Source organism: Taurulus bubalis (genome assembly GCF_910589615.1).
Source record: "Taurulus bubalis genome assembly, chromosome: 2".
Lineage (NCBI taxonomy): Eukaryota > Metazoa > Chordata > Actinopteri > Perciformes > Cottidae > Taurulus > Taurulus bubalis.
Genome location: NC_136590.1, coordinates 5,838,056 through 5,858,466, shown reverse-complemented (window position 1 = coordinate 5,858,466; position 20,411 = coordinate 5,838,056). Strand labels below are relative to the sequence as shown.

The window sequence follows — 20,411 nt, the reverse complement described above, 5'->3', positions numbered from 1 at the left end:
ACTAGAGATTTAGACCATGAACTCATGTTTACAATGTTTACTGAGTCATTTTCTCACAGACGTCTATACAATCAGAAGAGTTGCCCCCTAATGGCCATTAGAGATAATGCATATTTAAGACACTTTAACATTGGCTTAACTCCTCAGAACAGGAGGTTGCTGCCGGGACCTGACTTGGACTTGTCACATGTGACTTGAGACCCAAAAGACTTTGGGACATCTAATTTAAAAAAAAGATATGGCAATGGTGAATTACTGTTTAAACATGTATTAAAGCATAATCTTTGTGGGACTCACACTGTTGTTCTCCTCTCTCAGAGCGAGTGACTCCTCTGAGCTGCCACCATGGCCCTCGTTCAGGCTCTGCCCATATCTGCTGAGCACCACAACTCGGGCCACAGTGGCGGACCCCGCCGGAGACACCCCTCCAGCTCGTCACCCCCCATCAACGCTCCACCCTCCACTCTGGATCCTATGGGTTCTGTCAGCAGCCTCATCGCCACCCGCCCCGGACCCTACCACGACCACCGATCTGAGATGGGAGCGAGGGTCCGCCGGCCCACGCCAGGCGTCTCCTGCTTGGGCCCCGAGTCGCCCCTAGACCCTCTGTTACTTCACAGCATCCCGCCGCTGAAGAAGCAGAGCTCCGCGACATCCAGCAAGGGGCTGGAGAAGGAGAGTGGGAACTATACCTATCTGAATGAGGACTATATCGGCGACTGGAACGAAAACCACGTAACGCGTGCCAGCCCAGGAAGTGATGCAGACGAGACTAAAGGATCCGGGTTGAATGGAAACATGGGAGGACCGCCTCCAAAACTGATCCCTGTGTCTGGAAAACTCGAGAAGGTGAGCGTTTGAATAAAGTAGGTTGTGGGGCTCTTGAACTGTATGGTTTCCATTATTTAGCTGTGCATCATTAATATAAATGGGGTGGACAGAATATTAGAAATATTTTTCCTGTATTGCATTTCCATTTACTCTGGAATGATAATAGATAAATGTTTACTTTCAGTGGATTGATATTCCTGAGGTTCTTACCTTTTCAAAGAACACCAGACAAATAATTAGAAGCCTTATGGTTGAGGAGCTGTTCCTGATAAATTTTGGGTTTGTTATTTGAGGCGGGTTTTTTTCCGAGGGATGGGCTCTGGCTTAACAGGGTCGAAGGACAGTCTCTGACTCATCTTACAGTATCAATAGTTCACTATAATGGAGATTAGATTTTCTTCAAATCTTTCCTCATTGCCTCGACACTCATCTGATGTTGTGTGCCCCGGCTCCAGAACATGGAGAAAACGGTGCTGCGGCCCACCGCCTTCAAAGCCGTCATTCCCAGGAGCCGCACCTCCATGCAGTACCTCTCCCCTCGCCACTGTGCCAACGTATCGGAAAACCAAAGCAACCTGCTGAGCCCCACCCACACAGAGGGGTCGCTCTGCTCTGAGAAAAGCAGCTCGTACAGCAGGGCCCGCGCCTGCGTCGGCGGCAGCAGCCATTCCTGCCAACTGACCGACTCCGGACGCAACTCGCTCACCAGCCTCCCTCCTTACGGCAGCGGCGGCTACAGTCTGGCGTCGGGAGAGGCCTCCGCCGGCCACCTGGAGCCCATGAAAAGCGCCGCGCCCGTCGGCGGACACGGCCACTCCAACTCGGACAGCGGGCGCTCGTCCTCCAGTAAGAGCACAGGCTCCGGCTCCATAAGCGGCCGAGGTCAGCCTCTGTCCGACAGCGGGTCCAGCGGGCGCTCCCCGGCTCCGGTGGAGGGATACGAGGGAGTGGTGAGGGACCTGGAGGACAAGCTGAGGGAGAGAGAGCTGGAGCTGCAGCAGCTCAGAGAAAACCTGGACGAGAACGAGGCTGCAATTTGCCAGGTTGGTAGACGGAACGGATATTTATATTCTAATATTTAAATCAAGCTCTGTTGGAGAACTTTTTTTGTTTGTTTTTGAGGGATTTGTCCGCTCGTCTTTTTGGTCGCAGGTTTACGAGGAGAAGCAGAAGCGCTTCGAGCTGGAGCTGGAGGAGCTGAGGCAGGGCTGTGCCACCAGGATGCAGGTGGCCTCGCAGAAGGCCCAGCGGGCACAGCAGGTGCTCCAGTTGCAGGTCAGGACCTCCGACAAAAAAAAGTTCCATCACGTTCCACTACACACCAGTGGTGATGCCGTTTTTCTACAAATGCAGTTCAATAACAGACTGATAAGCAGTTCTGTAAACAAAACATCAGCCAGAAAAGTATTTGTAACTATATTAAAACCAACTGTTGTGTGAAAGGGGCATATCTGATTTTTCTCAAGCGTCAAGAAGTTAATTAATTCTTTTATCCATGAACCAAATGTCAATGAACAAATCTCTCTCCCTTTTTATTCTAGTTAAAAGAGTAGAGAGAGAAAAAAACACGACAATCTTAGTGTTTTCATTGAGATCCTGCAGGGTGACGACAGATATTGCTGTGCATGTGTAGCATTCAAATCCCTGTAAGCAAAAATATAAGTTTCCAGAAATGAGTTTAGACTTTGGAGCAAAGATTAAACCACATGTGAGAGTTGTTGTCATTGGCGTACATCAGTCACATGTGGAAGCAATACCAGCTTGAAATTGAGCCACTTTTGACTTAGTTATGACATTCAAGACGTGCATTGATCTGCCGTTCCTACAAGGAATTTGCTCGTCTTGTCCTGACACCGGCTGTGTTCGCGGCCGCAGGTTTATCAGCTCCAGCAGGAGAAGAAGAAGCTGCAGGAGGACTTTTCTCAGCTTCTGAAGGAGCGGGAGCAGCTGGAGGAGCGCTGCACCTCCTTTGAGCACGAGAAGATCCAGCTGGGGCCTCGACTGGAGGAGAGCAAGTGGGAGGTGAGCGGCTTCATTTTATTCAGCGTAGTAATGACCACAATAAAAGGAAAAGGTTTGGGCTGTGAAGCTAACATTAATCATGGTTGCCATCCTTTATTGATTTGACTGTTTCCCTCCTTAAACTCCGTATCACTCATTGGCTTTAAGCGCTGCACATAATAGACCTGGACTTTACTATAGCATCAATCTGAGCGTGACAGCTTCCCCGTAATGTATTTATGGACACGTTCATGACCCTAATTAAGAGAAATAGAATTGAACATTATGTTCTCTCGTTCATTCACTTGGTACAGGAAGTGGGAATGTTGACAGGATGTAGCTGGACAGGTCTTGTGGACGCTGATCTTCATTTTAGTTCATGTGAAACCCGGTAGAATTAACTAAGATGCCAAGAATCAGTCGCATCACAAGATAACTGCCTCATTTTTCTTTTCTTTTTTCAAGCTCCAGACGTGGATCAATAATGAAATTGATCTTCAATGCTGTTTTGATATAATTAAGTGTGCCACAAGGAATCATTTCTGGAAGTCTTTGAGATCCCTGAGAACGATATTAACTGATAGTTTTTCATATATATGAAGCCTCTGACATCATTGTGCTGTTGTTACACACACACACACACACACACACACACACACTCACCAGGGCATTTACAGAAATGTAATAAAGTGACAAAGCTTCAACCAGACGAAGAATCAACATGGATGGAAATGTCATTTGTTTTAAATGCCAATAAAACAAAAGATCATCTTTACTTCTGCAGAACATTTTTTAATAAACATTTGTCATTCTGAATGTAATCATTAGTAAGAGAATATGATTTGATGGATTACATCTATTAATTTAAAATGGCAGAGTTTTGTGGTTTTGTGCTATTTTGTGACTTATAACGGGACTTGAGGCAAAAGTAATGCTGGCCACTCTTACAAACCATTCACATATGTGCATATTCCCGCAGTTTTCATCCTGTCATATTTGGTAGATTAAAGTAAAATGAATATCACTTTTTTATTACAACCCTATACATTGTATACTTCTCTTTATTATTGAAGGATGAGCCTGTGCACAAAATAATTTTACATCCTGAATCCTCCCCCAGGTCTGTCAGAAGTCGGGGGAGATCTCGTTGCTGAAGCAGCAGCTGAAGGAGGTGCAGGTGGAGTTAGCCCAGCGCGTGGGCGAGATCGTCTCACTGCGGGGTCAACTCCGAGAGGCTCGCGGCGAGCTCACCAACACCCAGGTCCTGCTCCAGGAGGCCCACGGCACGGCGCGCACACGCACCCTGGAGCTGGAGGTGTGCGAGAACGAGCTCCAGCGGCGCAAGAGCGAAGCGGAGCTGCTCCGGGAAAAGGTGAGCCGCCTCGAGGGAGAGCTGTCTCACCTCCGGGACGCTTTGGCCAACCAGGGCCCCGGAAACCGGCAGTGCCAGGTGTTTCAGGGCGCGGAGGAGCACCTGCTCGCCTACGAGAGCGACGAGGCGAAGGCCCAGCGGCAGAGCGGCGCCGAGGCCCTGCAGAACATGAAGGCGCAGATGGACCGGATGAGGGCCGAGCTGGCCTTCGAGCGCCAGCGGGCCGATCAGCAGACGGGAGGCTTCGAGGAGGAGCGCAGGATATGGCAGGAGGAGAAGGACAAGGTCATCCGCTACCAGAAGCAGCTGCAGCAGAACTACGTGCAGATGTACCGGCGGAACCGGGAGCTGGAGCAGCTCCTGCAGGAGCTCAGTCAGGAACTAGAGAGCCGAGAGGAGGACGAGGGCAGCGGCAACGAGATCAACTTTGATGAGATCGCCGCCACGGAAATTTGACCCCTACGTGTCTCTCCGTCTTTTAATTTGCACTACTGTCAACTATGTTTCTCCTTTGCTACATGTCACAGATCTGCAGAGTAAAATCAGTTCTATTCTCCGAGGAGTCCCACTTCAAAGCCGGTGACCTATTAGTCGTTAGTGGGCCTCCTCGGTTAATGTCTGTGTAACTAGCGAGACATTTTCACACATTTGTGGGAGAATTTGTTATCTATGAGTAACTTCCCCTCAACCTTTCACTCTCCTCCTCCTGAGTCGGCCATGACTCCGCCTCCCCTGCTGGGTTTTAACGCTACAACTCCCACTCTGTTAGCAGTCAGCTCTCATTAGTCCAGTTAGTGTCGCCGGAGCCCACGCTCGTTCGACGACTCGTCGGTAAACGTGAGACACCGCACAGTTGGCGCGTCACGATAAGAGCGAGTGAATCAGAGCGGGGTGGTGATGACGCTGGATGTTCTCTCATCATGACCAACGAGCAAAATACGTCTACTTCCTCAATTTGCAGGGACAAAAACATGTTTTCACATCATGTTCCAGTCGCATACAGCACAAATGTCTTATTTTTATAAAACAAAGTTTAAGCCCTCGCACATCCTGGACACTTTACCCCTAAATGCTAGAAAATAAAATCATGAACATCTGGAGAGTAATGTAACTAAACACAATAACATCTGAATTAAATACAGCCTTGAAGGGATTGTTTGGATTCTTTTGAAGTGGGGTTGTATGAGGTATTTTTTTAATTCTAGTTCCCTGTCAGAAAGGTAAAGCATTGAAAATATAGCAATGTATTGATCAATTTTAGGTGGCTATTGCTAAGGATATACGTCCACAGCAGTACTTTGCTTTATGGATAAGTACCTCATACAACCTGAACTCTATTAACTCATCCAGTGCACATCAGCTTTATATATATATACACACACACACGAACGGTCTCGCCCTCCTTTTAAAGAACATTGGAATAAATCTCTTTTCCTGTTGCGTCAGAGTGCCACAGTATATGTACAGTAATTATTATACTGCAATATTGATATACTGTACATCACGATGTTGTAAAGTTCAGGACATTTTGGCGAGTCGCAGCAGGAAAAGCACCGGTGCAATTATTAATATTGGTAAAGACTGCATTCCCATTCCCAGGGTCCCACTGGCTTACTGGGACACTCACTGGCACTGAGCCACCCTTAATGGAGTTTGTTTCACCTGCACTTTTCCTAACAAGTCAAACTGTCTCTACCATGGCTGTCTAAAATCACCAGTGCACTGTATATGCACCATATAGAGAATACTTGCAATACTTTCTAACAATCCCAGTACTAGATTACAGTAGTAAATACTCTTGTGATATACAAGTATCTTAAATCTCAATGTACTACTGAGTGGCTATGATGTATGGAGTAGTGGTTTCAGACTCGACCCTCAAACCGCAGCGGCTTTAATGTTATTATCCACAGCTGTGTGCTTTTCCTACAGTGACACGTTAAAATGTCTTCTGTGGAAAAAGGTCAGCTGGGAAACGGTTTATTATTTCTTTCTATTAGGTCAATCAAGAAAGCAACTGCAGGTTCTTTAATCGCATTAATGCAAAAACATTGTGCTTTCCGCCTCCTGAAGAACTCGACACCAAACTGCTGCCTTCATTTGTCTTTTTGTAGCGTTCACATGTTCCCAGTTTAGAAGTCTCTCTTCATGAACTTTAATTCTTTAATGTGGAAACATGGATGCTCCAAAGATGTGTTGGACTGCTCGGAGCTGTTTCCATTCCCTAAAACCACTGAAACGTTGCTTTACCTGACTCGCTATCGTTAATGCTAATAAATGAGCAACTAACAGTTAAAACATATTTCATGTGGGCCAAACATCTATATGCAATGTGTGAATTGATAGTTCCTTACTTTTGTGCGGCATGTTTCTGCGCAATTAAGTCGACGACAAGTCGTTTACCGACATTTTCGCAGACTTTTCTAGTCGTCGCTCATGAATTTGACCAGCCGGGAAGTCCTATTTCTAATAATTTCAACAACTACTTCGGACAAATTGTTTTTTTTCTTCCTTTTTGGACTTTAAACATTGTAATATTTCCTGATGTGATGACCTAGACCTTTGTGATGAAGAGTGTTGTGAGTCCTCAGGAGGTGAGAATCACAGTTATATTATAATGTATAAAACCCTATAACAAAGTTATATTGACTCATGGTACAGGGTATGTCCTTTTTAGATTATTTTAAATTAGTACTATTAGTCATAGTAATACACTTACAGAAAGCCCAAAGTATATAACGCCTCATGATTAGTGTGCAAATACTTGAATTCTGTGTCTTTTTTTTCCCCTTAGTAAAACTGAAATGTTGTATCTGTCCGTCTATAACAGGTTGATTACTGTGTGGGATTTCCCACCACTGATGGGGAAACCTGCACTGAATGAGGGTTGTTTTGGTGTAAAGTGACCATGACACTTGAGTTTTTCCACCAACCGTTACAGCAAAAGATCCGTTTCACGTTTATTTACTTTACCCTTTATGACAGAACCAAGAGAAAATACATTTTGTGTTTCTCTGTCGCTGCCGATTGAACCATCGTCCTCTGTAAATAACCATGACGTTTTCTTCCAGGAGGTGTCTGTCCATCTCGAAACAATAAATAAATTAAAAAAACATAGCCACTGTGAATAGACCAAAGCAATGTCGCACATTATATTTTGCTCCTACAGATACGACGCCTGTATATTAAAGTTTGTGTGGATGTTTGTTCTGGTTCAGTATAATTTTATAATCCACAATATTTGTATGAAGACATTAAATGTATATTTTCATGCTGTACATCTGTTGAACAAACCTGTTTTTAATAAAAAACAAAAGACATTTAAAAGGTGGTACATTCAGATTTGTTCAGAACATTGATGGACTTTCTCCCTTAATTGTATTATTACAACAAATTATATAAGCTCCAGTTTTCTTTGTGACAATGAGTTTTATCTGAGTGGTAATTCTCTCCAATGACAACGTGGATTAATTATTCTCATCTTGTTTCCATGTAGTAAAAGTTTTAAGGTTTGGTGAAGCCTTCAACATATCCAACGTTAGAGAGCAGAAATGTTCCTGAACGGCTCACGTCGCCCCCTGCAGGTCAAAATGTAAACTTTGATTCAACAACATGGAGTCAACGGGGCTTTAAAAAGGCACAGGTTACAGTTTGTCATCCTGCATATTAAAAAATTCAGAAACAAACACTGCTGCACTATTGAGAGGGTTGGATGTTAATGCATAACATGTTCTTGACAGGCATTGATTGGTTCCTGGCTTGTGATAAAGGGACATTTTAAGGCATCAGGAGCACCATTTCTTCATGATTTCTGGCTTTCTGGATACAAATTGAATCTACTGTAAATGTCCGTTGTTGCTTACGTGTTTACTTTGAGTATCTCCACGACAATATTCCTCTCATGTAGTCATTCATGCGCATGATCCTCAAGTCCTTAGTTGCTCAACCAGAGTCCATGTAATTATTCCCAACTTCAACATGAATGGCAAAAATGGCATACCTGACCTCAGATCAGTGTGTTCGGGCCGTGTTTAGTCCCAGACGCTGCTCAATCACAGAGCATTTGACGAGAGTCTCCGTCTCCTTTCAGAATGTGTTTGGGGACTTTGATCACGAACACCATGGGGTCTTTGGCCTTGTGGCTGAAGGCTTTGCGGATGATGTCGACGGCGTGCGGATGGGTCACGCCTTGCAGCGAGAGTCCGTCCACAGACACCAACTCGAATCCAGCCTGGGGACGCGAGCGGGAAAGTCAGATACAGTGACAGAGAAAACAAATGCAGTAAATACAGTTGTTTGCTGCGTTTCTGGTTCCACGTTTTGTTAAGATAAACTATCAGAGTCCATATCAAGATGTAAAATGAAACATAATGAATAATAATACTAATATATACTGCTGGAAAGTTTTGCAGAAATGTGAGATAATACATCACACTGGTTTTCCATCAGGCATGATTGTGTAACGTATTAAATGACATCCTACATGGTACGTTCCAATACAGATACGATTATACTATATATACACAAGAACAAGATTTAGAATGACCCTTATACATAATTATGTCAAATGCAGTATGACAAAAATACCAGGATGTTCTACTGTTTCCGGACGTATTTTGCAGTATGCCTTTCTGGCTATTCTGACCCACAATCCTTTGCACAGCACTGCATGCAACAGTGCGTACTTTGTGAGAGCAGCTGTAATGTGTACAAAAAGTGAAGATAAAAAGTATTTGATCGGGAACGCAGCTAAAGATTTTGTTTGGGTGAACTCTGCAGAGACTCTGGCCCGTCAGCGTCGGGTCACCTTGAGCACTTCACAGGTGGAGGCCGCTCCTCCAGGGAAGATCTTCTCGATCTTCACCACCGGCTGAACCTTCGACTCCATCCCACCAGATATACTGATGCCTGAAACACCACAACACACAGGATAGGGTGGGAGTCAGTGATTTATACTCTGGTTTACTCTTGAAGAGGCACAGAGAGGATATGAAGTGCAGCTAGTATTTTTGCAGATTTCAGTATTGCAATGTGTGTATGTTTTATACATTAACATAAAGAAGAAATACAATAGCCAAGACGGTTGACAAAAGCAATTTTTAAATCTGTACTAACTATTTTTTCCTATAAAGAAAAGTAAGAAAAGTGCGGTGGAGGCAGAAATATCCTAAAACCCGGACACATGAAACCAAATCTGCTTGCATGTTTAACATTTAAGTGAACTGACAAACTGCTTTTGACCTTAAATCCATCATATTTACCCAGCGACTGCTTGGTCTTGGAGATGCTGACGGTTTTGAGCTCGTACTCCTGTTCAGGCTCAGAGCCGCTGAGTCCGTTTTGAGCCTGACGCCCGTTCATCTGGTCCGGACTCGTTCTGAACACCTGCGACAACGAGGGCCGACTCCTGCGAGCAGCACTCTGCAGCGTGAACACGCTTTCTGTGCTCCGGTCTCCACTGTTCTCCGTTCTGCCTTTGGAGTGGCCGTTTCTGAACGGGGACCGTCCCCTCTCCGAGGAGGTCGTGTCCGAGGTCGAGTGCAGCGACACCTCGTCGAAGTGGACGGAGCGGATCGTGCCGATGTCCGTCCGGCGAGGAGGCCGGGAGTCTTGGCTGTGGGCCAGCAGCCAGTTGGGGAGCATGGCGGTGGCGGAGGGAGGCTGGAGGTCCCTGGACTCCGTGTCGTATCCGTCCACGGGGATGTCCAGCAGCGGGGTGAAGGACCTGGAGGGATGGGGCCGCTCCCTGGTTCCCCGGGGCCCGGACACACTCAGCTTCTCCAGCTCATCCAGCAGGTGGCCCTCCTTCTCCACCGCCTCAGCATTGTGCAGCTCAAAGCCTCCCCTGAAATCTGGAGGGAAAACACAGGTTGTATGAACAATTTTATTTATTTAATATAATATAATGTGTACTTTTACTCAGGCTATGGATGGGACGTATAGAAGCCAATGTCAAGTTATGCATGACAGAAAAGATTTAAAAGGTACAATATTCAACGATTTCCTGTAAAACATTGAGGACCGATACGAAAATCAGAAAACAGCGTTTGTTCTTCTGCTTCACTGCTTTGTTCTCCTTAACGACGGTCCCGCAAACAGCAACCAATGTGATGACAGATTATAGCTTTAAAATAATCAAAATTATTAAACAAAATATGAGATATTAAGTCAAAATTAAAGCAAAATCCCATAATTGTGTGTAAAAGTAAACATATTCTAGTTTAGTCTCTATTCTTGCCTAATTATTTGTGCATTTCTGTTTTTTGGCAGATATAGACTTCCGTATACATTCGCAGCAAAACACCAATTTGCAAACAAATAGCAAATAACAAATAAAATAACAGCCTCCCAACCAAATGAAGATTGCGTCCACTTATTTGCAGTGCTGATGTAATGCGTTTGTAGTATTTGTTCTGTTGTTGGGTTCAAGGTTTTGTATTTATGTGAAACGGTGCGTGTCACAAGACACATTTCAGAAAAATCAAAAGATCCAAAGACATGTTTTTCAGAGAATATCAAAAGTCAAGACTAAAATCCCAAACTGCATCAAAATGAAGTACTGACCTGGGATGGGAGTGATGAGGCGCCGTTTGGGTGCTCGACCGGATGTGGGCGAGCGAAGAGGAGGAGTTTGGACTACAACACAGAGGAGGAGAAGAAGAAGCGTAACTTGCACTGTTCCGAGTCCGTGCGTCATCAATTCTGACATATCCAGCATGCATCACACGCACTTGAACGATACTTGAGGATGTCGTAGGCCTCGACTTCGACCGGCGTCACCAGGTCATTGAATGCACTCAGATCAGGAGGAGGAAGCAGCATCCTGAGGAACACGACAACAGCAAAATAATAAACAAGGCGCCGAGTTACATTTTAATTAAGTCTTCAGTGTGGAACATTTGGATTTAAGAAGATTATTGTGAAAAGTTTGAGTGGATACACCTTTTAATTGAGAATAACTGTACGTATATGTATTTTCTCGCTGATGGTCTCCTTAAATGATGAAGGTCACATAGACTGTTTTATAACTAGTTAAAAGTCTCTCACAGTGATAAAGAAAATCGTCATGTAAATGAGTATTTTTTGACATATTTGAGCAGCGATATCAGGTTGATGAAGCTCAATGAAGGAATGGATTTTCTGCAAAGTTACAGTCATAATTGTCTTGTGGTTATAACCAGTTTAAAGTCTGGGTTTACCTTCATATTAATCACTGAATCAGAAGCTGTATGAAAGAAAACCTTAATGTAAATATCCAGTAATTATCCCTCTTTTCCTCCCGGTCCTTACCGGACTTCCCTCAGCAGCAGCAGCTTCTCCGGTCGGTCCAGCACGGCCAGCAGGTGGCGTATCAAGTTCTCCACCGACCGCTCTGCCACGTACTGTGGAGGAGTATCCACAACAATTTAATTACCCAGTTGTCAATGACTTGACTTGAAGTATGTTGCGTGATAACATCTCTTCATGGGCTTAAAGCAACACCAGTCTGCAGCTGTGAAAGCTTCTCACCCTTCGGCACGTCTTCATCACGGCCGCCACCTCTTCCTCGGTCAGCAGCCGGCGGGCCATGTCCTCCACCGCGCCGAGCATCTCGGAATTTGGCGGCGCGCTGACCGATCGTCCACCTTGAAAACATCACAGGGGCCAGTCCAGTTTAAACGGGAGTCACTGATGTCCCCGAAGGGCACGCAGTAGTTACACTTTGAATAGATCTGCTCCGTCGGTGTACGATGGAAGCAGCCCGTAAAGATCTTTGTGCGCTCTTGGTATCGGTCACGAAAACCAGCACCGACCAAATCATCACTCACTTCTCATGAAGTATATGAAACCTTTCAGCGCGGAGAAGGATTCACCGAGAAAAGTGTAATCTCACATTTTGAGGAAGATCTGCTTTCTCAAAGTTAAAGTTTAAGGCTGAAGATATTCTATCATTTAAATATGATAAACAAAAGAAACAATGACTAACAAGTGTTATCTGTGAATCAAAGCCTGATAAACTGTATTCTCACTAGATCAATTGTTTTTCAGCCAATCGCCCCTCATGTTAAGATATAGAATAAAACAGGGACTCCCTCATTGGTGTCTCTTGGAATAATTAGATGTAGACTTTTTTTTTTAATGTGAAGTGTATTACAAATATATTTGATATTAAATATCTGCAGATTTTGAATAGTTACAAATGTGTTACATTAGAAAATAATCTATAAACTATTATATTTGATTATCAATGTAGCTTTTTGTTAATTTTTTTTAATAAAAACACACCCCAAAAACGTAATGTGTATTAATCCCCAACTGAAAATAGTCCCAACAAAAGCACTTTTTTTCTCCTGTTAGAGTAAAACTACAGCATCTTTCTCGGGAAGTGAAACTATGTTTTTTTAGCTGTTTTTTTTTAAAGATCAACATCTTCAGTCGGAGTGAAAAGGTTTTGTTGCTGACGGGGAGGCGGTTGATTTTGGTCCCTTCATGGGATCTGTTGTAAATATAGAATAGGGTTTGACGCTGTGACCTTTAGTGTTCTTGTTGTGTGATTGTCTTCATAGCACCGAGTGTGAAGTTCAAACTCATTTGTGGGAGGAGGGGACTGCTGCAACTTAAAAATAATCTCATAGATGAAATAAACGCCGCTACCTTTGCCGGCCTTGTGGCTGGACGGGGACTTGGAGCGGCCCCTGGACGTGTCCCTCTTGCGTCCGCCCTTGAATAGCGAGTTGACGAAGGTCTTGGAGCGCTGCAGCGTGCTCTTCGCCTCCGGGTGCTTCTCCTTCTGCTTCTTCTCCTTCTTCTGCTTGACCTCTATGGAGATTGGGACAGTGACAGTCGGCAATTTGCGCACTTCGACCCACGACACGCTTTGGATGTCACTCGCTCTCGGCTTGCCTCACCTGCCACGGTGACCTGGCTCTGGGACCTGCTGATTGGTCGGCTCGGGCGGCTGAGAGCCAGCAGCACGGACGTCTTGGGGGACTCTCGCCTCCCGGCGCCGCCCTCCTCCTCCTCTTCCTCTCCGCGGATCACCGTGTCTCTGAGCAGAGTGGTCCGTCCCAGGCTGCGCGTGGTTTCCGCCCCCGGCCTCTGAGAGGGAAGGTCCGTCTGCATGGCGGTCTCGGTCCGCTCCGACTCCGACCTGGACCAATGAACAAGTAGTCGTTACGTGTCGTTTGGGTCGAGTGTTTCTTAAAATCTCTGAATACAAAGAAGCCGACCCTGACCTCTGGTCCTCAGTCGAGATGCAGACGTCCACCATGTCCGACCCGAACGGCATGCTGGGAGGGAACATGACCTGCGACAGGCCGCTCAGAGAGCTGACCGGCGTCCCGGACGACAGAGAGGAGGCGGAGGAGTTGGACTCTGACCCCTGGGAGGAAGATTTCTGAGTACCGTTGGCGACTGAGGAAAAAAACAAAAGAGAGCTCACCCAAACGCATCCAAGCGTGTCACCGAGTGTGCCGTGATCTTCACGGACTCTCGGACGCAGCCTCGCACAGACCGGATAGCTTTCAGGACCGTGAAAACAGATACATACGCTTATTGAGCCACCGGTACTCCGCCACCATCTCTTTATAAGCAGGGTATCGTCCCGCTTCCTGTGGAGATATGGCCACAGATATGCAAATGAGACACAGTAGAGACCTTGAAACTTTCATAGGATCGCCATATTTGATAAAGCAACTCCCCTTCTTGACTCTCTCGTAACCTTTTGGTAGTCGGGATGCTTTCTAACTCTTCGGGTTCCACGGGGGGGCGAAGCGAGGGATCCCGCAACAAAAACTAAACACGGCCCCCGAGCTTTGATCAGCACCTGATCCCGGCCGGCTGGTGAATAATGCACGCGGCCCGGCTATTTCTCACAGCGAGAAACCCAAGCTCCGACCAGTAAAGCGAGCGAGGGAATATCGCGGCCGCTTGCCAGCTGTCGAGGCCCCGGCACAGTAACCGCCGTGTGTGTGTGTGTGTGTGTGTGTGTGTGTGTGTGTGTGTGTGTGTGTGTGTGTGCGCGTGTGTGTGTGTGGCAGCGCGGCGGTTGGTGTTTGCGAGCGAATGAAAGATGAAAAGGTTGGAAGGTTAAAAAGCAACAGAACCGACACGCTTTCTAATGACAAGGAGTCCTTGAAAATGAAATGCGATGCTTGGCTTGTGGTTAACACTGAAGTCAACACCAAACATTCAGTGGAGACATCTTCACTCCTACGAACACGTTCTACAAAGATGCTTTATAATACGGGTAGATCAAATCAAGCATTCTGATTGGTTGAGAGTGAGTCACGAGGTGTAGTTTATTTAAGCAATAAGGTACGAGAGGCAGTACTGTGTCGTGCAATAATGTACTGTTCAAGGGAGTTGTTAGGCCCGATGCGCAGCGTACGGGACTATTTTCTCTGTTGCTGAAATGCGATGCACAGGTTTGGTGGCTACAACTATTTTGTGCTGAAAGGGAGCTTAATATTACTATTTATAAAGTCGCAGGTACCCGTATTATAAAAGCAATAAGGTACTCGAGGCAGTACTGTCTCTACAATAATGTACAGTTCAAGGGTTTGCCTAACAACTCCCTTGAACAGTACATTATTGCACGACACAGTACTGCCTCGAGTACCTTATTGCTTAAATAACGCACACTTATATAGTTTCCTAATTTATGTTGTTTATTTATGTTGTCCATCTATTTTTAACTTCTTTTTTTTTTTTTTTTACAGTTTTTGCACTATGTTTATATGTTGTTTATTTTTTTAACTTTTTTAACTGTTTTTGCAATATTCACTTTATGTCAGACAGAAGAGAAACACAATTTCAGGTCTTTTGAAAGCTCTCCCTTTACCCATTATTACTTTAAGCATTATAGACATTAGATTTTCTTTTAGTCTTCTATCAAATTTGATTAAGTTTACCTTTTTGGAAAACAGTTTATGTTAATGATGAACATTATGTATTTATGGTTGTGCTTAAAAAAAAAGAATGCTTAGTTTTGTCTTATTTTTGGCTTGTTGGTCATCTGTGAAGCACTTTGAACTGCATTGACCTGTTTGAAACATGCAACAGAAATAAAGTTTGACTTCTGACCATCAATAAAAAAATTAAAAAGGAACAAAACATTCTATTGACAGCATAGATGAGCCCTGGACGCTGAAACTTGCTTTAAAAGCGCTTTAAGCTCAAGCTCAAGATTTCACACAAAGCATTTCTGAACTAACTTCTACAGCTTCTATTTATATTCACCCGTGTCTGAAGAGCGGGTTTCTTTTAACTATGGATTAAAAAAAAATGGAAGAAGAAAGACACTTCCCTCTTGAAAGTAATGCATAAATTAAAGCATGTTTTGGATCATTGGCTCTTGTGTTACAGCAATAAAAACCAGTATAACCTTCAGACTGCAGGAGCTTCATAGTTTTCTCATGCCGTCTGCTGCGGCGGGACGAACGCTGCGCATCGCCGCTCTCACCTTGATGGTCAGCATAACGTGCGTGTGGCTCTTCAGCACCGCCACAGCACTACTGTGGCTGATGTCCTCGAAGTTCAAGCCGTTGGCCGCCAGGATCTGGTCCCCCATCTTTATCCCGTTCTGCTCAGCCAGACCACCTGGATCCAGTCTGAAACCAGCAGACAGAGAGGAGTAAAACGCTGTAGTTCAGTTCATTTGGTCCGGACCCAAGAGAGGAAAGAGAATCTTACATTGTTTGCATTTTAGTTCTGGTCCGCTTCCCGTTTACAAACGAACCAAAAGGACAGGAAACTCTTTGATGGGACAGATTTGCCGATTCATCAGGATGCACGAGGGGAAAATCAAAACCAAAGCGTCTCATTCAAAACCAAAGAGTCTGATTTTATCTGGCATATAGGCTGCTTGCTGTATGTTGAGCCAGCCGGATAATTGTCTTAAGAGTCATGCCTCAAATGTGTGTAATTCAATCCTTTGCTCAGGAATTGTATCGTAACGTGAGATAATAAAGTGTCAGTGGTTTGACCAGGTAGAGGGCAGTAAATGTGCTTTTAATAGTTCGGATTCAGGCCTTATTACTGTGGGATCGCGTACACCCAGTTTTTGACAGTTTTGATCTATTAATCTAGGAAAATATCCAGGCTGACGTGCTGAATGTTGATTTGCCTTAAAAAGTTTATATACATGGACTTTCACAGATAAATAGATCGCTTCCTGATCAGATTTCACAATCAGCAGATGGATTTATTAGTAGTTTAGCTTTTGAAAAAATGTGCTACAATCACATATCTGTATATCATAAAATCAGTGGGTTGGTTGGTTGGTTTGCTTTCACGCCTCAAACCAGCCCCACCAGAGTCCACTTGGAGGCAGACTGGGACCTATTTCAAGCGCTCTTGGTGTGGTTGTTGGTCCACACCTGGGTTTGATTGACAGCTGTCACACCAGCTCAAACAAAAACGGACTCCAAACGCTGCGGGCTTCAGTTAAAATAAACAAGTTTAAGATCATTTAAGGATTAAATGTTCTGAGACAGTCACTGAACTTGACCCCGTTTTCCACGCCGGAGGAACCTACTTGGAGACATAGATGCCCAGACCAAACTCTTTCCCGCCGCGGATGTTGAAGCCCAGGCAGTAGTCGTCGGAGGTGGTGTAAAGGTGGACGATCCTTTGGAGGGCGCTTCCCGAGCTGGCATCCGAAGGCGTCTGTCCGCTCTCCTCCACCACCATACGCCTGTGTATCAAATCCACCCTGGAAAGTTTCCCCACAGTCGGTCAGAATCTCGATAAAACGGGAGCTAAACATCATTATATTTGTTCAGCAGCGACAGCTCCGTCGTCACCAGGTGGTCTTCTCCTTGGAGTAGCGGATGCCGGGGACTTTGCCAACGCGCCTCACCACCATCCTCAGCCTGTTGTTGCCCGTCAGGACCTTCACAGCGCTGCTCATCGTGATGCTCTCCAGGCTGACGCCATTCACCTCCACCAGTTTGTCACCTACGAGCAGGCCGGCCTCCTCTGTGACCACACACACACACACACACACACACACACACACACACACACACACACACACACACACACACACACACACACACACACACACACACACACACACACACACACAGGAGTGTGAAGTCACACACACAAAGTCACAGGCCGTGTTAGTGTGGAGTCAGTTAGTTTACCTGCTGTGCTGTTGTCCTCCACCTTGCTGACGAAGATGCTGAGGCCGTGCTCGGAGCCTCCGCGCACGCTGAAGCCCAGCTTGCCGTCCACGTCCTTATCCACCGTGATCGTGTGGAGGTCCTCGCTGTCGTCGCCACCTGAACGGTATTGTCACACGGATGCTGCGTCAATACGCGAATAATGGACACAAATCTCAAGGGGAATTCCTGTATTATAGTTAACAATGTCAGTGAGACGTCACTTTTAAGGACTCGCTCCCGATGTCGATATAAATATATATTTTTTTAAGCTAACAGAAAATACAATGATTCTTAGTTTAAGGTGATTGGATACTAATACAAACATAGTTATGAATGATATAATCAATTTCTGCCAATAAATCTCCCTAAATGTTGCACACTGGTCCTTTAAGTTCTCCCATGAAAGTTGAATTGAATAAAGCCAATATTCATATATATTTAATATTGAATAAGTTCTCGTAAACAACAGTAAGTTACCGTATTAATGAAAAGCATTTAATATTAAACTACGATTTATAATGTCAGACTGTACCTTTCAACATTTAGACAGAAACCAAAAGAAAAGGATTGCATATAATTTGCTTTATTTATAGCATTTGCATGAGGCAGATTTCTTTGTTTATAAACCTTTGGTTGGGTTGGAATATGAATTGTATTTTCTATTTTTAATCTATTTTGTATCTGTTTTCACATTTATTTTTAAATACAACAATATAAAATATAGTTTTCTCAAGATTCTAAGACACGTCTCATTTTAAGTTAATTAAGTATTGACAGTGTTATTGTATTTATCACCATTTTAAATAACAGTCTAAGATCATTTGTTTACAATCAAAACGTTGCTTTTTCAATGCTGATGGCGTGTCGAAGTTTAACACCTTGTGTCCTCAAGAGACCAGGTCAGTGTACTGCAGACGTACGATGTTAGCAGGTCTCAAATAATCCTAAAGAAATACCCACAACAGTTCTTCTGTCTGTCAGACTTATGCACCACACTGAATCAGTATTTTGGCTCCAGCATGTTGTAATGTGCACCACACACACGCACGCACGCGCACACACGCACACGCACGCACACACCATCCACAGGGTAGTTGATGAGGATGACCCGGCCCATGGGCGACGAGGATCGGATTCCACGCCGCCGCTGCTCCTTCTTCCGTAAGAGGTTGCGCGTAGCCGTGTGTGACCCTCGGGTCCCGGGGGTCTTCTCCCTGCGGGACGGGTCTGACGAGTGAGCCATGGAGGCCGGCGGGGTCCCGTTTCACACGCGCTCCTCTTCCCACGGGGGCTCAGCTCCGGGCGGAGGAACCTACAGCAGACGGAAAGAGGATCCTCAGCCCATTTGTCCGGCACACTGAGACTAAATTATGGTCACATCTTGCTCTTTTTTTTTTTACCCCAACCCACCGATGCAGGTTGCTTTGTGACATGCCGGCTGACTCTTTGGCTCCCTGGAGTCACACTTCCATTCCCGCCCATGCTGCATGTCTCTCACCTGTCTGAGTCTCACAGAAACACGAACACTTGCATTGACACATTCAATATCCAGTCTCTGCAACTCACATTGCATCAAGGCCATGCATTTATACGGTATTTGTCTCCGCAGGTGAGGTCAGAAATAGGATTTAATAGGTTTATTTAGCTCAGACCTGACCCACTTAAGAGTCGGGATGTCACATGGTGCTGCTGCCATGGTAACCCGTCACTAAACTTAACCCGTGATGACATGGGTGTCCTCATGTTGTACCCTTGGGGTTTCCCACACGAGTCTCAGGGTGCTTCAGCACCCCGGACAGCGACTTTAAAGACGTGCAAAGCTGCGTCACAATCACAAAGGCTACTTTTAACATATTATAAAGACCAGGATGGATTGTATTCTTTATTTTAATCTAATGTTATTCTGCTACGGTATGTGATGCACGCGGGAACAAACGCACATTTATCTCGCCCAAAATACACAAGAAAACTAAATACTTACCGAACATTTTACGTTTCAAACGGAGATCACGATGCAGACAGAAAAGCAGCTCTTCTCGAGTTTTCTGCTCAAAAACTACCGGACAACCGACACCGGCAAAACATTGACAAGCGAAAACTAAAGAAAAGTTCCTCGTTTCCCTTAAATTCATCCCATATTCTGTAGTTGAAGTAAACTAAACTCAGCTAGTTCGCCTACCTGAGTCTATGTTGTGCAAAAATGATCCATCGCACCTGGTGGGACATTTCTGTGACCGGTAACACAAGACCCGCCCCCCGGCTGTGTGGATTGGCTGCATTGGAGGTTAATTAGGGGCATTCGATTGGACGACTGATCTGAACGAATGAATATATACTTTATTAATCCCCAAAGGGAAATTTGGTGTCGAGTAACAGCAATTTGCTGATCGATTGACAGCGTGTCTGTACTTTCACACACACTAAATATTTCCTTTCAGATTCGGGTGCAAAACCAATGCACACAAATAATTGTTTTTATTAAATGACTCATTTATTGTATTTTTTGTGTGGCATCATTGTGGTTTGAGAGCTTTCAGCATCAGGTCCCTTCCTTAAATCTCAGTTGTATTTAAACAAATATATAACTTTATCCTATTTGAGTTTTATTAATTCTCGTTTCTTTCTGTTCAGTTTTGGTCCCAACTGCACTTCTCCCTCGGCTCCATTCGTACACACCGAGTAAGGAGGGAGACATCGGTGCATCTTCTAGGAGAAAATCCTCAGTTTTCTTCTCAATCTGAGATGACAAATAGATCAATAAATACTAAATGTGAAAGAAAGGCCCTGCAGGAAAGCAGACTGTCTACAAAGTGTAGATCACAAAGTGTTTTATTGGTCAACGGGTTCTCGGCGCCAAGATAACGTAACAATATCACAGAGTAATACGGGGAACCGAGTGCTAGATATCAGGTCTGCTTCCTCTCTTGGAGTTTAAAAACAGACCATCATTAACACACTCTGAGCCTCTTACTACACAGCCAAACCCCAGAATGCATCAGGGTTCTAAACCTTCTGTTTTACTGACATGTTCTCATCCTTCAGGGGTAATAAAAAGC

At 44.9% G+C, this 20,411-nt stretch overlaps 2 protein-coding genes across 2 annotated transcripts; one reads left to right on the top strand and one right to left on the bottom strand.

Annotated features, from left to right (window-relative positions):
- Nucleotides 1-345: 345 nt before the first annotated feature.
- LOC306733104 (leucine zipper putative tumor suppressor 2 homolog) lies at nucleotides 346-4,660 on the top strand (the record flags this gene model as incomplete). Its single annotated transcript, XM_079214298.1, has 5 exons — nucleotides 346-849; nucleotides 1,287-1,874; nucleotides 1,984-2,106; nucleotides 2,707-2,853; nucleotides 3,953-4,660. The coding sequence occupies 5 exons, from the start codon at nucleotides 346-348 to the stop codon at nucleotides 4,658-4,660; spliced, it is 2,070 nt and encodes a 689-aa protein (XP_079070424.1).
- A 3,592-nt stretch (nucleotides 4,661-8,252) lies between these two features.
- Nucleotides 8,253-18,598, bottom strand: LOC306753382 (PDZ domain-containing protein 7-like; the record flags this gene model as incomplete). Its single annotated transcript, XM_079237251.1, has 16 exons — nucleotides 8,253-8,435; nucleotides 9,012-9,112; nucleotides 9,466-10,056; nucleotides 10,769-10,840; nucleotides 10,936-11,027; nucleotides 11,495-11,586; nucleotides 11,714-11,829; nucleotides 12,839-13,003; nucleotides 13,093-13,334; nucleotides 13,420-13,597; nucleotides 13,734-13,794; nucleotides 15,648-15,795; nucleotides 16,722-16,898; nucleotides 16,990-17,164; nucleotides 17,335-17,472; nucleotides 18,436-18,598. The coding sequence occupies 16 exons, from the start codon at nucleotides 18,596-18,598 to the stop codon at nucleotides 8,253-8,255; spliced, it is 2,694 nt and encodes an 897-aa protein (XP_079093377.1).
- Between the last annotated feature and the right edge of the window lie 1,813 nt (nucleotides 18,599-20,411).